General features: G+C 50.6%; 1 protein-coding gene and 1 long non-coding RNA gene across 5 annotated transcripts in view; one reads left to right on the forward strand and one right to left on the reverse strand.

Moving 5' to 3' along the window:
- Positions 1–7458: 7458 nt before the first annotated feature.
- Positions 7459–9728, reverse strand: POU3F4 (POU class 3 homeobox 4). The gene has a single exon (XM_054169580.1). It carries the CDS (start codon positions 9633–9635, stop codon positions 8529–8531), a length of 1107 nt encoding a protein of 368 aa, XP_054025555.1. The 5' UTR covers positions 9636–9728; the 3' UTR covers positions 7459–8528.
- A 1088-nt stretch (positions 9729–10816) lies between these two features.
- Positions 10817–17225, forward strand: part of LOC128898090 (uncharacterized) — a 91948-nt gene continuing 85539 nt past the window's right edge. For 3 of the 4 annotated variants that reach the window (XR_008462690.1, XR_008462693.1, XR_008462694.1), the window contains exon 1: positions 10817–10986. This is a non-coding gene — a long non-coding RNA (uncharacterized LOC128898090). Of the gene's footprint in view, positions 10987–13541; positions 13788–17225 lie in introns of those variants that run through there. The other variant, XR_008462691.1, reaches the window with a different exon arrangement.

Consider the following 17225-nt stretch of genomic DNA (forward strand, 5'->3'; position numbering starts at 1 on the left):
TGCTGGTTTTGTACTCTCCTTACAAAGGCTGCCTTCAGAACAGAGCTGTGCTTTGCCATTTTCTGTTCTCGTTACAGTGTTTGTTATGAGAATGAGATATCATAATTTTAATGCCTGGTATAGCCTGTGAAAGACTATAAACATTTAATAGACTCATAAACACAGACTTTAACCTTTTCAATATGCTGTAGCTGGATTGGCCCCTGCTGCACTGCCTCCCCACGGGTTACCGCTGCGAACACGAGGGATGGCTGCGGCGAGTGAATCAAACAGCAGAAGTCCCTGAAAGGTCAGCCCAGCAGAGTTTACTATCATCTCCCTTGGAATATATGAGGCGTTACAAGCCTGAGACTGCATTTTTGTGGCGTAGGTTGGGGCAAGAGGAAGAAATGGCATGACATAAATCTCTTCTGAAGACAGCTGTTGTAATGGGGATGGAAACAAGCACCCATTGAACTCACCCCTTTTAACCCTCCGACGGCCATGCTGGGTGTCTGCCTTCCTCTCGCCACATCTCCCAGCTTGTCCCAACCTCCACAGAATCACAGAATGCTAGAATGGCTATGGCTTACCTTGGAAAGGACAGAGGGTTGAGAGCCAGTATCACATCTGAAGTGAAGTGTTGTGACCCCAGGGACCAGCTCCATGGAGTTAAATGCAGCAGAGTGCAGGCTGCAGGGAGGGGAACTCAGGAACTGACCCAGTGTGTTGTCCTGGGGCAGCTGCAGCAGAATAGGGGTCACAGTTTTCCCAGGTCCAGCTGCGCCAGGCCCAAATGATGCTTAGTCATGAAGGTTCTCCACCATGGAGAACTGAAAGCTCAAAAATACTAGTTTGGCATTTTCTTGCACACCATCCTGCAAAGCCTCTGAATTTCAGCTTCAGAGTTGCAATCTAATCCTGTTACAAGTGTCTTACTCTGCAACTGCATATTTTTTCTGAGAAAACCCTTGCCAGCCACGTTGCCATGTGTTCATTTCTGTACAGATCTTGTTACAAAGGCAGCTTTTCTTAGGCTGTACTACAGCTTTACTACACTATGAAGAACATAAGATAGCAAAACCTATATTGTTACTTTTCCCATTAAAATGTGATCATGGCTGTATGATTTTGGGTGTGCTGCATCCTCTCTCTGCTGCAGTTATGACAAATTTTGGCTGAGCAGGGCAGAGTTTTGTGTTTATGTGGTGCCATGTCATTCCTGCAATCCTGTTTGGTTTCTGTAGCATCACCTACAGAGAGATTTGCTCAAAAGCAGGATTGAGCAGAAGGATTCAGCCCTGCAAAAGCTTTAGGTGGGCAGAATTCCCACTGCTGTTTTCTTCATGGAGAATCTATATCAAAGGTAACAAAGTTTTAAATCATTAGGCTAAACATCTGCAAAGCTATGATCTTAATTCCCTGTGGCATTTACAGGACAGTTTCTGCAAACTCAGAATTCCAGCACTGAATTAGGTCGAAGAGATCCACTGTGTGCATGCAGCGTGCATGAAGCAAGAGCAGCAAAGTGTCATAACCTCATGTTGGACAGTGTTGTATTTATGCATTAGCAGCTCCATTTTCAGGATCTAGAAAAGAAAAATGGCTGGGGCTAACTTTCCTTGTCTGCAAGTCTTTTCTGGCAGGACTTTGATTTTTTTTTCCTTTCCCACCTCTCCAGTCTGGAGCCTTGGAAAGCTCCATGCAAGGTCAGCCCCTGCTTTTCCCCAGTAACTGCACAGAATTTGTGCTGCAGAGTCAGCCCCCCAGCACCTGCTGGGCGCCTTTCAAGCTGCTTTAACTGGATCACAAATTCCTGGCTGTAGATAGATGTAAGAGAGATTAATCCCATAATCTAGACAGAAGTACAAGCCCTGGATGGGGAGCAGCTCGTGTTACCTCCATTTGCACTCCAGCTGACATGGCAGGAGGAGTTCAGACCTCACCATTCCCCCCCTCCCAAGCCACTTTCTGGTGAGTAAAATCTGTGGGTTATTTTATTTTACTTCATTTTCCCTTCCTGAAGTCTGAAGATAAATATGCAAAACAAAGCTTCATGCTTTGGCCAACAAGGAAAACAACTTTGGTTCAGAAATGGTGCTTCTAGGCTGGGTAAATATTATTTGTACTTGAGGTGCAGAAATCAAGGACTGGCATCTTTTGGAAACTGAAATAAAATCCATTGGCAGAATAATGGAGCAGCATTTTTGGTTCCTTAATGGTACCAGGGGTGAGAAAGGCTGCTGCCCAGCTTCTCACAGCCACTGCTTGAAATATTCACATTTTTGAAACACATTTTTTGCAGCAGAACAGCCCTTGGTGTTGTTCCAGAGCTGCTCTGTGCTGGCAGAACACGGACCAGGAGCTGCCCAGAGCTGTCGAGCCAGGACCCAGCAATCGACGGCACTGCAAAACCAGAGCCAGCAGAAATTATATTTACCATGAGCTTTGCAACTGCTTATTGACAGGCTCTGACTAATGACAGCTCTTCCTGACTCTCCTCTTTCTACCCCCTCCCAAGATTTAACACTGGTTTACCAGTCTAATTAATCCTACAAACATTTAGGAGCTCGCTGGGAATCAGCCGGTCCCAGTGCAAATCCTGTCCCAAGCGTGTGCAAACCACGGCACCGGTCACCATCACCACCGCCCCAAACGGTAACCGAAATCCTCTTGCTTACCAAATCTGAAAAACTTAACCAAAAATCCATTTGGGGTGAGAGCTCCTCAGCTTAGAAGTCTGCCTTTCTTTTCAGTCCCTTCAAACAAAAGTTGTTTGGTTTGGCCCTTTCTGTATCTTACAGTGTTAACAAAAATAGATGCTTATTGCTTTAATAAAGGTTTTGATTTGGAAATTATTTACCATTTAGTCCTCGTATGCTCTAATTGCTTTTGATTCCTCAGAATATGTATAATGGAAAGCAGCTGAAAGACTGGGGTTTAAAAATGGGCTCTTGCACATTTGAAGTAAATTTTATCCTGCAATCAGTCGTAAAGATCTTAACTGCAGCTATCACATATCCGAGATATGTAATTGCTGTGGAGCCTTTCCAGTCTGTTGGTTACAGGATGCTAGGAGAAGGGGAAAGCGAGTACAAACATTGGCCCTGATCTCTGTGAGTACTTCTGGGGATGCTCAGCGGGGCTGGGCACCTGCCTAAAACCTTCTTTGTGTATTTCTTCTAGGATGGAGCCTTGAATGAGCTGATATGGGGACAGGAATACTATCACTTGCATGGAGGAGCTCACTGGAGGAAGCAGAAACTGCTCTGGTGAGGAAAATGATTAATTGTAGCTGGGTTTTTGACTCATACCCTTGGCTGAAGGGCTTCACCCCAAGCCCTGCATCCCCCTGGCTCCTGTGGAAAGGACTTAACAATTCAGTCACATGGATCTACCTTAAGAATCAGTGATGCTGTTGCTACATCACAGAATCATAGTATCACTTCGTCTGGAAAAGACCTTCAGATCCTGGAGTCCAATCACTAGCTACTTCTAACAAGTCAGTTGCTAAACCATCGGTGCGGGCCCAGTAGGGGATCTACTCTGCTCTGCCTAAACCTGTGGAACTGCTGCCCAAAAACAAAGAAAGAAAATCCAAAAGTACTTGATTTTGAGGCATTTTAAAAGATCTTGGTCACATGTAGTCTGGGTTTGGACTGACTGGTCCATATTCTGAATGATCTATAAAGACCACTCTGAAGTGAGGCAGCATGTTTGCTTACTTGTGGTTATTTCTGCTTTCAAGTGAAGCCCCTCCTTCGGTCCTGGCCCTCTGTAAAGAGGAGAACAACATATAACATAAAAAGCAAAGGAGATTCAGAAGTAGCCTCAAAAATTGTTCCAAGTGTTTAACGCTCTCCATTAAACTCACCGGTGGCGTAACTCAGTGTCACCAGAGAAATGCTTTCTCCCAATCCTTTCTTTAAAGGAGTCATGAGATACTTCACTACTAAATTAAGATTTTCCAGTAGCTGATATGGCTGCTAAGTGCACACCATAAATTCTGCATACTAGGAGATGTGTGTGCAAAGCCAGCAGAGGCAAGGCCCCTTCAGACCTCAATGGAGAGCGAAGGGAGAAGCTGCTGGTAAGCCCAGAGGTTTGCAGAGGCTGATGAGATGGATGCTTGATGGTGGGCAGCTTATATAAAGCTTGGATATGCTTCTTCTGGAGTTACTTTATTATAACAAAGGCCAAATTTGGAGTCTCTTGTTCTTATGATTATACCCCGTGCTGCTTTCCACCCCCTCGTGAGTTCTTTTAAAAATAATTCCCTAAATTCAGAAGGTAACCTGATCCATGGCTGTCAAGCTGAAGTTTCTCTTCCTGCCCTTGGTGTGGTGGGACTTTTGGAGGCTTAGCATCCCCAGCCAACCCACTCCACCCAACTGTGCTCAGCACCTGAAGGCCTCCCCGCACACATGATGCGTGATGGGCAGCAAAGAAGACAACAGTGATCTGTGCTTAACATTAGGTGGCACAAAAGAGTTTCCTTTTGCTCTCAGGAATGCTGAAATGCATGGGCAGGAACAAGCAGAGATTTTCTTTTCTTTAAATTCTCCTTCTCTGTGGTTTTTTTTTTCCAGCTTTCAAGAAATCTTTGAAGTACATCTGTTTATAAACTTACATGATCTCATCTTTCATTGCATCTCTTTTGTCTCTTACCATAATTTGCTTTAAAATAACCCAGTCCTTGCTGTAGCTGTATTTACAGAACAGCCAAAGGGCTCTCAACCAGGCTCATTTCAGTGAAACACCTTCTGTCCATCCTCCAAACCAGGGCTCGCTTAAGAGCTTTACCTCTCAGGACTCTGAATGTTAAGAACCACCACGACCACACAGGAGATGTTTTAATGTGAAGCTTTTCCTCCATGTCCTTAGTTGGGGCTGTTTACAAACCACAACTGTTTATTCCTGGTTTGGTACCCACACTACTTGGTACACATTTGTTTACAAAGTTGGCTGAGAAATGCAATTTTTGGGGCTCTGTTTCCTTCTCCTGCTGTAATCCTTTCTGAAACACTTGCAGGCAGAGGTCCTGCTGCCAGCACAGGCCAGTTGTCCCCACGGCTGCACTGTGCTGCAGCTTGCAAAGACTTACAAAGAAATAAATCAGATTTATGATTAGGAAACAAAGCATCTCCTGCTCTTAACACCCCAAATCCCTCTCACTAACAGGCTTGTGTGGTTGCTGGAACCAGTGTGGGAAGGTGCCTGTCCACTCGTGCTCCTGCTACTGCCAAGAGCTGGCTCCTCACTCCGGTGGCTTCTCAGGTCTCCAAAAGGTAATTTCCCTCTCTCTAAAGTATTCGCAGAAGGGTTGGTTACTGATTTCTCCAAGGTTCAGTTTCAGAAGAAGGGAAATTAAAAAACAAAACAACAACAACAACAGAAAAACCAAACCTAAACGAAACACCAAAGGCCATTTCGCCGGTGATGCGGTGAAGTTTGCTGCCTTTCCTGCTTTCCCCCCAGCATCCATCCTCCTCCCTTCGCCGGCTGCTGGGGCTGGAGCTTCCCCGTTTCACCCCATTAGGTGTGATTAACTGTTATTGTTCCTCCCGAACACGCCACTTCCCGCCCAGGGGGAGCAAGGGGCTGCCCAGGACGACGAGGGGGTGGGGGGGCGGGGGGCCGGGGCGCAAGAGCCGTGGCCCGGCCCCCACGGTCCCACCTCTGCTCTCGGTACCAGTGGCCCGGGGACGGGGAGGGCGGAGGAAAGGACGGAACAAAAGAAACTTCCTTCGTGTCCCGATTTTCGCTGCTGGGGGAGAGGAGGTGGGGGGAACAGTCAGCCGGGTCCCCATCGGCTGCGGGGACGCCGATAGCATCGGCGGGTGGGAGGGAGGCGACTGCAGCGCGGGTGCGCAGAGCCGCGGAGCGCCGGGGGCGAGGCGAGGAGGCAGCGCTGGTGCTGCCCGCAGCCTCCACCCGCTGACATTATATATCTCTATATACAGACAGATGTGTGCGCACACAGCAATGTTTAGCTATACTCTATACACACGCCGTGAGCGTCCTGCCCGCTCCTACGGCCCCGTCACCCCCGAAAACGCCGCAAACCCCCCTTTCCACCCCAAGAGTGCCTCTTTCGCGGCAGGTGCAATCCAGCCCCCCCAGAAGGGTACCAGCCCTTCCCGGGAAGGGGGAGCTCGGTGCGGCGAAGCGAGGAGGGGGGCGAGGCCCAGGCGGTCCCCGCCGCCCCCTCACCGTAGAGCCCCCGCTGCCCGCACCCCCTCCTCGGCCAGCGCAGAGACAACGCAACGGGATTGTTTTTAACTTTTTTTTTTTCCTTCTAATTTTTTTCCTTTTTTTTTTTTTTTTGTAAAAATGTTTATTTAAACGTTTTAAAATTTGTTTTCCTTTTACAACAATAAAATATTGCGTCAATATAAACCCCTTGACTAAAACTGCTCGACAACCAAACGTTACAGCCATTGGTATTTCGTTATTATTATTTTTCCAACACCCTTTTAAGGTGGTTTGTGGTCTCTTTTTTTTTTTTCTCTTTCTGAAACGGTTTTTTTTCTTTCTTTCTTTTTTTCTTTTTTTTTTTTTTTTTTTAAACATAATGCGGAATTTATTGAAAATAAATAATTGTTGGCAACTGCAATAGGCAATTTTGGATAAAATAGTTGAAAAAAGCAACCTTTAATGAAAATAGCGTTTATTATACATCAGTTACTAAATGAATAAACTAAATGATCTTTCTTTAAATTAATAACTTCCAAAAAACGTTTAATATACAAAACTGTACAGTTATAAAGTTGGCAGAAATAGGCAGGTCCTCAGTGTCGAGTTTATTATTTTTTATCCTTTTTTTTTTTTGTTTTTTTTTTTGTCCTTTTTTTGTCCTTTTTTTTTTTTTTTTTTTTTTTTTTCCGTAGCGCTTACTGAAAAATACTTGAAAAATATAAATGTCGAAAGGAAAAAATCTGAACGCCGAGGCGGGGGAAAGGGGCTTCGCGGGGAGCCGCGGAGCAGGACCGGGGAGGGCCCCCGGGTGAGGAGAGCGCCCAGCCCGGCCCCGAGCCGAGGTCCCTGGGTGCGGGGGTGCCCGGCCCGGCCCTACCCTGCCCGGCGGCCCCGAGCCAGCCCGGCCGCGGGGGGCAGCGAGTGAACTTGGCCGTGCACCCACACCAACTGCCCTCGGTGAAGGGGTGCGCGAGTACCGCACACCCCATCCTTGGGTACCACACATCCACAGACGGGTGGTCACAGCTCAGCACTTCCCTGTGCCGCAAAAATGGTTATGGTTCTAGCATTTTAGTGACTTTCCCTTTGTTTGTTTTTCTCCCTATTTGTTTGGTTTTGTTGATTTTTTTTATATATATATATAAGCATGTATGTATATACGTGTGTATATATATATATATATAAACTCTTCAACAAATCCAGCATCTCCCTGTGACGCGGAAATAAGCTCAGCATGAACCAAATGCAGGCATTTTCTGTTCCCTTCCCTCCTCCCCCCGCCCCCCCTTCCCCCCCCCCCCCCGAAATTCATGAGACACCTCATTCCTCTTCACTATCGAAACAAAATACAGAGAAACTGATTTCCGAAGCCAAAGCGCAGAAGTATAAAGGTGTTTTACTACAGACCTCTCAGTCTGGCGCTGATCAAAATGCCCAACTCATCTTCGGAAAGAAAAAACACTGGCCGGAGCCACCGTTTTTGTTTGTGATGCTCAATTTCAGATTAATACCTTAGAAATAATTGTTTTTATTGATTTTGGGGGTTGGGTTTTGTTTTGGTTGGGGTTTTTTTTTTTTGCCTTGGGAGAAGAGTGGGGAGGTCAGGATTGTAACCCGACCATTCTACAACGTTGGGAAGTTCTGGAAGAGGAAAAGCTGCAACAAATAAACCTGTTCTTCACAACCCTGCATGAAGCAGCCGGGTGCGCAGGGCTCCGCGGGCACGGAAGGGACCCCCATCTCCTAGGAGGGGGCGGGGAGGGGGGGGGCAGGAGGAAGGGCCGCGGCCGCCCTGCCCCGTCCCCGCTGGCTGACATTGCCGGTACGTGGGGAAGGGAGAAACGGTTTTGCCTGATCAATTCGATACAAATTAGGTCACAAATATTGTGTACAGTTTGTAGTAAAACACCTCAGACATTTAAAAACGCTATATAAGTTTTTAAAAATGCAAAACTAGTCTATTGTAAAACAGATTCACCTGAAATACAGCTGATATAACCAAGGCGCTGGAAGGTTATTCATAGGCACACATCTGTCTTTCCTTTTCTGTCGTGGTTTTGTTTTTGTTTTGTTTTTTTCCTTTTTTTCCCGTGGTTGTTTTTTTTTTTTTCCTCCAATTTGTTTATTTTTTTTTTCCTTCGTCCTAGCGGAGACCGAAAACAAACCTTGTCTGCGAGTAAACACCGTGTACTGATCAGCGGAAAAGGTCGGAGAGAGAGAAAAAAAAAATATTGCCCAGGCAGGGAGCGGGGAGCCCTCGCTCCACGTCTCCCGCCTCTCGGAACGCATAACTTAAAGCCCCGGCGGAGAATCCGCGCCGCCCGCAGTCCTGCCTGCCCCGCAGCCCCCGGTCAGAGGTCGTGGCAGGCCGTGTCCGTTTTCACGCCGTGGGAATACACCTCGTGTTGCGGCTGCTCGCCCGGCGGGGTCATTCGCTTCTCCTTCTGCCGCCGGTTGCAGAACCAGACCCGCACCACCTCCTTCTCCAGCTGCAGGCTGTCTGCCAGCGAGGAGATCTCCTGGGCGGCCGGCTTGGGACACTTGAGAAAGTGCGTTTCCAGCACGCCCTTGACACTCACCTCGATGGAGGTCCGCTTCTTCCTCTTCCTCCCCTGCGCCGCGATCTTATCGATGCTGGTGGGGCTGCCGGTGGAAGAGTCGGCCTCCTCCAGCCACTTGTTCAGCAGCGGCTTCAGCTTGCACATGTTCTTGAAGCTGAGCTGCAGGGCCTCGAAGCGGCAGATGGTGGTCTGCGAGAAGACGTTGCCGTAGAGGGTCCCCAGGGCCAAGCCTACGTCGGCCTGGGTGAAGCCCAGCTTGATGCGCCGCTGCTTGAACTGCTTGGCGAACTGCTCCAGCTCGTCCGAGGTCGGCGTCTCCTCATCCGAGTGGTCCTGGCAGTGGTGCCCGCCCAGCTCGCCGTGCTCCCCACCGCCTTCGCCCCGCAGCCCCGGGTGCAAGCCTTGCGCGGCGGCGGCGGAGGGTGGTGGGGTCAGCCCGCCGTGCTCCAACATGCCGCCCACCGCGAAACCCGCCTGAGAGTAGACGTTGAGGGGCTGCCCAGTGGCAGCGGCGGCGGGGGGAGCCAGCGAGGCGCTGTGGGCCGGGCTGGCCCCCCAGGCGCTGGGGTGGTTGGCGTGGGGCGAGTGGTGGGAGACGTGGGGCGAGCGGTGGTGGATGATGGCGCCCAGCTGCAGGTCCTCACGGCCCGGCTTGACGTCGGGTTGCTCCAGCGGGCCACCGGCCAGTGCCGAGGGCCAGGGCCCGCCGTCGCTCAGGCTGGTCACCCAGTGGTGCCCCAGCGGGTGCCCATTGCCGGGGACGCCCTGCAGGTACTCGCTCTGCAGCAGCTTCTGCGGGTTGCGGAAGGGGCTCCCCTGCTGCATGCCCGCGCCGTCCGCATGGGCGAGCGAGCCGGAGCCGAGAAGGCTGTAGGGGTTGGAGGCGGCTGTGGCCATGGCCGCCGCGCAGCCCCCACGAGTTATACTGTGGCGACGCCGCCGCTTCAGCCTTTGACATCCACCGGCACGGCGGCCCGGGCAGCAGCCGAAAGCCGACTGGCAGCCGCACCGCCCAATGGGAGCTCGTCGCCGGCAGGGCTGAGCCGCGCGGACCAATAGGAGGAAGGAGGAGGCCGGGCCGCGGCCGTGAGGGGCGGGGCGGCTAGTGCCGGGGCGCCGCGCGGGCCCGAGGCAGGAAGTGAATCACTCCGCCGGCACCGGGGGCCGGGCGCGACGCGGCCCCGCCGCTTAACTCCTTCCGCGCCGCTCTCCGCGCCGGGCGAGGAGGGAGGGGAGGACGCGGGGCACGGCTTAAATGGGGAGCGATTAGCGCCGGGGGAACTGTGCGGCAGAGGTTAAACGGCGGCGCCCCGGCGGCAGCCCGGAGGGACCACCCCGGCGCAGCCTGGCCCGGCCTCCGGCGCGCCCCCACGGCCCTCGCCGTTCCTGGGCCGTTAGTCTGGCCGGTCTTCGCCGCTGCTCTGTGTGCAGGGTCCACTCTGCTTGGATACCTCTGCGCTGCTGCTGCCCCGACCCGCGCTGTCCCCGGCAGCGGCGGGCCGTGCGCTCCCATGGCACTCGCTGAACAGCGAAACTATGAACACCCCCACATAATAATAATAATAATAAAAAAAAGCCCAAAGCATTTTATGGCCTCCCTGTCGGTAAATTCCGGTGGTGCCTCCTCAAAGTTTGCGATACGAAACGCATGGGCGCGGTGCGCAGCCGGTGCGTGTAGGGAGTGCGGTCTGCAGGGAGGAAATAAAACGGGAGAAAGGACAAATCCAGGGGTAAAAGACAAAGTCAAGGGGGAAAAGGAATAATCCAGGGGGAAAAGGTGCGTGAGGTCCCCAGGCCTCACTGGGGGGGTCGTGGTGTCAGGGGGAGCTCCGTGCCCCCCGGCTCGCTGGGGCCCGGCGGGCAGAGCCCCGCACCCGCGGATCCCCGGCGGGGCAGCAGCGGGGCCCCTCGGCGGTGGCGGCGGGGAGAGCCAAGCCCCTTGTACCTCCGAACTGCTCCCGAGTTAAAAAATGACCTTTCCCTGCATAATTTTGGAGGTAACCTAGCTGCGTAATTATATTTGCACTTACAGAAGACTGCATCAGAGTTCCCTTATTGGTTTGAAATTCCATTAAATATATTGCAAGAGCTCCTAGGTTAAGCTTGATTTAAATTTGCATACATTTTCATATATTTAGCAGAAATAAAAGAAGGCTTGCAGCTACCAGAAAGTCATTAAGGCATTAGTTTCTCTGAGAAGACAGATCTGAAGAAAATTCAAGAAAATGAGAAAATAGATATAAATAAGGTGAGCGCTCCTCTGATTCCTTTATAGCCGGGCACCGTCCTCATTATAATCAGAATCATCACAATAATTTCTCGCAGCCTGCGAGAGGGGGCAAAGGCACGGCTGGCCCTTGTAGAGCAGAGCGGGTGCGTGGCTGGGGGCTAAATCGCGATATATCGGGAATGCTGTAGGTCCTCGCTGCTCTGCGCATCCGCGCCCGCTCCGCGCCTGCTGCCGCCGCCGGAATGGGTGGGGGTGTGGGGTAACTTGGAAAATAACTTTAAAAATAAAGTTTGAGGGTAGTGGGGGAGTAGGGTATGCGCGACAGGCGAGGAAGGGGGGGTCAGGGCATGGAGAACCTCTCCGGGGGAGCCCCGGTGTTGGCAGCGGGGGTTGCTGACGGAGGGGCAGCGGTAGCCCCGTGGCCGGGCCCGGGGGAAGGCGTGGAGGGCAGGGACCGAGTTATATCAGCAGGATTTTTGCCCCCTCTTTTTCTTTTTCTTTTTTTTTCCCCCTTTCTTTTCTCTTTTTTTTCCTCCCCTCTCTCTGCCTTCACGAGCTTCTCGAAATAAATATCACCGGAGCCCGCGGAAGGGGAGAAAAAATAATAAAAAGCCGCGCTGTATAAAAACGTAACTAAATTATTTAAAATTAATTTGCACTTTAACTTCCGAAACGATTTTTCAAATCCCATTGCCCGTGAAAATAGATGTTCAGAGCCGCCGTTTAATTAAGGCAGAGTCTCAAGCAGGGAAATAAAACCCCCGAACGTCCCATTTTAATATTTGTTGTAAATGTATCTAAAGCAAAGCCCGGCTCCGCGGCACTCCGCGCCTGGCGGAGCAGACCCTCCGCTCGCCTAGACGAGAGTATTGCTGTATTTTAAAGTGTTTTTATCTGCATATAGTTAAATCTTCTTGCTGTTCTAACTAATCTGCTGGAGAGGGTTTCTTTAGCTCTTTCCTGTCAGTCTAACTTCCCAAGTGTAACAGATGCCGCTCTCAAGCGGTCCTTTCTGCTGCTTTTCTTTATTCAGCCTCGCATATTTCTCCCCATGATCTGGGTTTCCATAGAGAGAGGAATAAAAGGGGGACCATGGCCACAAATCCCCTGCCCCATGCAGAATAAAAGAGCCTTATTCAATAGACGACCCCGTCTGGACATGGGAGAAAAATAAGTACATGCAAAGCTACTGTTGCAAGAATTTGTAACTTATTTTTCATAGACTGAAACCCCTTAAAGTTTAAAAAACCCGAAGTTTTGGGGTTTGGGCGATGCGCTCCAGCCCTCTAGCTCTGGGTGCGTCCACACTGGGGGAGACACCCACGTTTTCACCAGCAAATAACTCGCTTTAATATATTTTTTTTTCCTCCCCCCCCCCCTTCTTTTATTTTCTTTTTTTTTTGTCTTTCTTTCTTTCTTTTTCTTTTTTCTTTTTCTTTTTCTTTTTTTTGCTTTTTCTCCCCTGCTAAATCTTTGGCATGAAAAAGATCGCACAATAGCCGAAGGCAGCCTACCGTCTTGGGGCAGCTAGAAGTCGCTATAGAGAAAAAAACCCGCTTTGAAGTGGAGGAGCTGTAATTGTGTCGAGTCCCACTGGCCCGGCGGGACCCCCAGTTTCTGGGGGTAACCCGGGTGCGTGGAGCGTTCGTCCCTTCCCCTCAGTGGGCAGCGGGAGCGGCGGCGGTACCCAGGCGGGGAGCGGCGGGCGCATCTCCGGCGGGGCAGGGCTGGTTCTCCCCGGCTCCAAACCCACAGATTCCCCTTTAAGAGCTACAACTAAAACGCGGGGTGCGTGTCTGCGTGTGTGTTTGTGTTTCTAAGAGGCTCTATAGGCGCCTCTATAGGTAGGGACCTCGGGGAGAGAGAGCCTAGAGCGGGAGGAACGGTTTTATTATGGTGGCAGAGCTGATTTTATTGTATTTTGGAGAATTTTTTTCCTCATTGTTCATCTGCGGGAGGGGAAAAGAGGGGGGGGAGAGAAAAAAAAAAAGGAGAGAGAAGGTCTAAAAGGGGTTCGTTTTGATTGTGTTTAATACAGCATGAAGCTCGGAGCGGTAAGCTGTGGCTCGGTGTCATGACCTCTATATTGAAAACTTCACCTTCAACACAAGTTCACTTTGGAGACAGGACGAGTTAGATTGCGCTTGGTGGGAACAAGTGCAAATTTAAAACCAGAGTCAATCAGAACGGGGGTGGGGGTTGGGAAAGGGCAATTGAACCGTTTCTGAAGCCAGGAGTTAAGGTTTTCATTGTGTACATCCAGGGGCTGGGACTAAGGCTGAAGCTCAGGCACCCAGCAGCTCAGTGAGCAGGGCTGGGAAACCAGCTCCTGGATCGCCGGAGATGCTTTGTGAAAGCCTAACCTGCATGGGGGGAAGGTTAGGAGGAAAAGGAATTTACAGAGTATTAGCAGAAATTAGCCAATACCGACACAAGCTCAATTAGTTCCTTCTCTTCCCCCCCTCCCATCTCCCCCCCCCCACCCCCCCCCCCCCCCCGCCTTGGTCTCTGTTGGCTGCTCTTGAACGTGAGTAAATGCTGTGCAGGGAGAGAGGAGGGAGAGCCACAGCCACGCTGCCATCTCACAGCCACAGCCAGGAGCTGGACTGACAGATTGCAAATTCAAATAGTCCTAATGTAAGAATGAATTGAATGCAACTCCCCTCCCTACCCCCCCATCCCCCAAATCTCTCCGAGCACCAGCCCGTTAGTAATAAGCCCGGCACGGAGGGAGCGTTGCTGCGGCTGGGCTGGTCCTGCGCCCGGAGAAAGGCTAGGCAGGGACAATAAAGCCAGTCCCGGGCAGAGAAAATCACAAGGTAAATGGCATTTGTATTCTAACTGCTGCGGTTTCCAAAGCGTTTGGGGAGACTCCTCTACTCGAATCGCCTATTATTATTACTATTATTATTACTATTCCCCCCCCCCCCCCACGTTGTTAATGTTTGAAAAATGTACTCGCTGAGGGGGAAAAAAAAATGTCGTTCATTTGTGCACTAGCACGTCCTGTTCAGGTCACTGCTATTTTTCAGCTGGGTTGGTTTCTAGCAGGTTTTGCCTCGAACATTTGGTTGATTTGCAGTTGAGAGTTTACAAAAAAAAATTAATAATTAAAAAAAAAAATCCGGGAAGTCTCTCCAAAGTACGCATTTTTACCGTGGGACCGGTTTGTTAAACCCACGTAATGAAACGCCGGGTTTTGTTGTGCTTAATGGAGAAATGGGGGTGGTGAGTGGGAACCGGGGCTGGGCGCGGGGTCCCCGCGGCAGCTGCTCCCTTGCCCGGGCGGTCTCTTGCTCCTAAGGTCACGTTAGGAGTTAACGGAGCTGCAGAACAACGCGGATCACTTCCCTTCTACGTAGGCGCTTTACTCACCGTGCCATTCAAACGGTGATGACAAGAATGCGTTTGTTCCATCCCGCACCGAAATCCCGCTGTTTTTTATTATTTATTTTTAATTTGTTTTGCGAAGGATGCTCACCCACTCCTCCCAGAATCTCCCAGCAAACAGGGCCGATGGAGCGAGGGAGGGGACGGGCTCCGGCTCCCTTCCCAAATCAGAGGCCATCCTGCCTCTGAGTTTTAGAAACAATTCAAATCCAATTCCTGAACGGACAGATTTCTGCTCAGACGTATTTAAAGGAAAGTGGGTAGGATTGGGAAACGCACTAAGTGGCTGTTTAACCTTTGTGGGCTAATGAGACATTGAAGACAAATAGCTCTATTCCTTGGATGACAAATACCTGCATTGTTGTTTGCTTGCCTACTGAACAATTTCAGTTTTGTTGTTGTTTTACGGTTGAGGGGGTTTATCTTTTTTCTCTTTTTTTACACTACACGTTTTTCCAGCTGTAACCTCCAGAGTGCAAAGCATCCAGCGATGCTCCTGATCCTGCAGAAGGATCTAAACATCTGCATTTAGAGGAGCCTCCTCATTCCTAGATTTAATTTTATAAATGTTATTGCTAATTCTTGGTTTCCTCAGAGACGGAATATTTACAGCGTGGTGGAAAGTTTACTCCCCGTTTCATTCAGGTCGCGCCAATCAAAGCTGTGGTAAAAACATGAACTTTCAGGCCAGGCTGCGTTGCTAAAAGATGTTTCCTCCCTGAATCGCGTTTGGGCGGTGCAAGAAAGTGTGAAGGGACGTGAGGCATTTGAGGTTTCTCTTGGTCATACGGGGCCATGCCCACGCAGGTGATGCTTCGCGCCAGCCCCTTTGCTAGCCGTGGGTGGAGGCACTTGCGCCTGGCTGGGTGCAGGGTCAGTACAGCAGACAAAGGCTTTGCCATGGATCTTCTCCGGGAAGCCCGAGCCTCGCAGGCTGGTGATGCCTCCCGCACCTCGCCTCCACCGAGCCGGGACAGGCTCCGGGGGCCACAGAGGCGCGGCGCTGTCCGGTCCCGGTGCACCCCGGGAGGCCAGGGGATGATGGAGCGGGGGACCCCCAATAGTTGTCGCCGCCCTGCACTTTCATCTGTCTCAGCTTCACTGTTGTCCTTCCTCGCAACAGTAATCCCAGAACCTGCTGGGGCTGAGCCCTCTCCAGCCTCTTCTTGCCCAGCGTACGAGGTTCCTTCGCATTTCCTGGCACTTTTTCTTCCCAGGAGAAGCCTGGTTAAAACTGCTGGAGGTTGCACTAGCCCTTCCCCGCACCTTCCCCTCTCTGCCTTCCCGGGGGATTCCCGGGGGAGAAGTTCATCGGGAGGCGGGCAGGCAATAAATCAGAGCAGTCCCCAGGATAAATGGAAGCGCACAGGGAGATTCGCCATCAAAGGGGGAGAGGCAGCCTCTGGGCTGCAAGAAATAAATAGGAATAAATCAAAGCCGGGGGGTGCTCGGAGGCTGAGGCCGGGCCTTGCCAGGGCAACGGGGCTGGGGCTGCCCGGTGCCGGCCCCGCTCCGCCCTGGAGTAGGGCCGAGGAAACGCGCACCACAAACTTTCAATGAAATCACCGGCGGTATCGATTTTGGTTTGTTTTTTGTTTTTTTTTTTAACCGTGCTTCAGACATTGTAAAGTGTCCCTTTTGGGGATGGGGGAGGAAGGGAGCCGTGTACCGCGAGATCTATTTGGCATGGAGATATTTCATATTTTAGAGTACAAACGGCGTGCAGGAGGGTCCCCCTGAGAGCAAAGGCACTCCGGGGGACTTGAGCTAACTCAGTAAATTCGGGGGTTTAGTGATATATGGGTTGCAGGTACCAGTTTGTAGGCCCTTATTTGAGCTCGGGGAACGCCTAGGGGAGAGTGTGCCCAGGCTGTTATTCCACTCGCTAATGAAGAACTCCTGGGAAAGGCAGCTCTGGTCTTCGGACAACACCTTTTCAAAATGCCACCTTCAAGTATTTCCCATTTGCTTCTTCTCCAAACTGTTTAGAAATTACTAGTAGTGGATAAGTAAATTGCAAGTAAACCTAGTGAATTAGGATGATTCTCTATCAGTTTAATTTATGTTTTATAGTTAGTTTAGCCTTCTGATTTGATTGCCTTAGTAATGTGAATTGCCTACAGCTGCTGATGATACAGCTTTAATTCTGTTTTAAAGGTCATGTAAACATGTGCCTGTAGCATAAGGAATGCAAATTCAATTCCCTTTTAATGCTTCCTCACATTCACTTCACAGTCTTCACCTAGGAAATTAGCAGGATTTAATAGGAAACCGGTTGGATGTTGTGATTTCATTAAGAGCCCCTCTCCCTCCCAGGCGTGGCTCTTCCTGGGCCACCCCACGCCCGTGACGCTATCACATGCGCTTCCCACGCCCGTTTTGGGGGAGAGCAGGGTGGTCCCCGCTCCGGCACGGAGTCATCACCTTCACCTGGAAGCTTTTGTTTAGCTGTAGGTAACCAACACCCGAGAGGATAATCCAGTGACACTGCGAATTACCTCCACAAAGGAGGGACAGCCTCACGCAGGTGTATCCCTCTGCATCAGGCTGTCATACAGCTGCGTGTTTCCCTTACGTCACAGCGAAAGATGGTGCTTGGAAAGGATAAATTGAGTAAAAATACTTTGTTTTGGTGGGATGTAGAGGTTCTTTGCATCAGCAGGAGGAGAAGCTGTGCCGAGATGCCAAGGCGATAGGCTTGAACGCGAGACGCCTGCGCCTTGAAGACAGGCAATTTCAAATTAATTTTTAACCGCAGCCAGCCCTGCGTTGATGAGAGAGTGTTGCACCTTCCTGTACTCCAGGAGAAAAACAAAACAAAATTAAACCCTACCAAAACAAAGCAGGAAGAGAAAAAACCCAACAAT

This window comes from Dryobates pubescens, chromosome 18 (genome assembly GCF_014839835.1).
Source record: "Dryobates pubescens isolate bDryPub1 chromosome 18, bDryPub1.pri, whole genome shotgun sequence".
NCBI lineage: Eukaryota > Metazoa > Chordata > Aves > Piciformes > Picidae > Dryobates > Dryobates pubescens.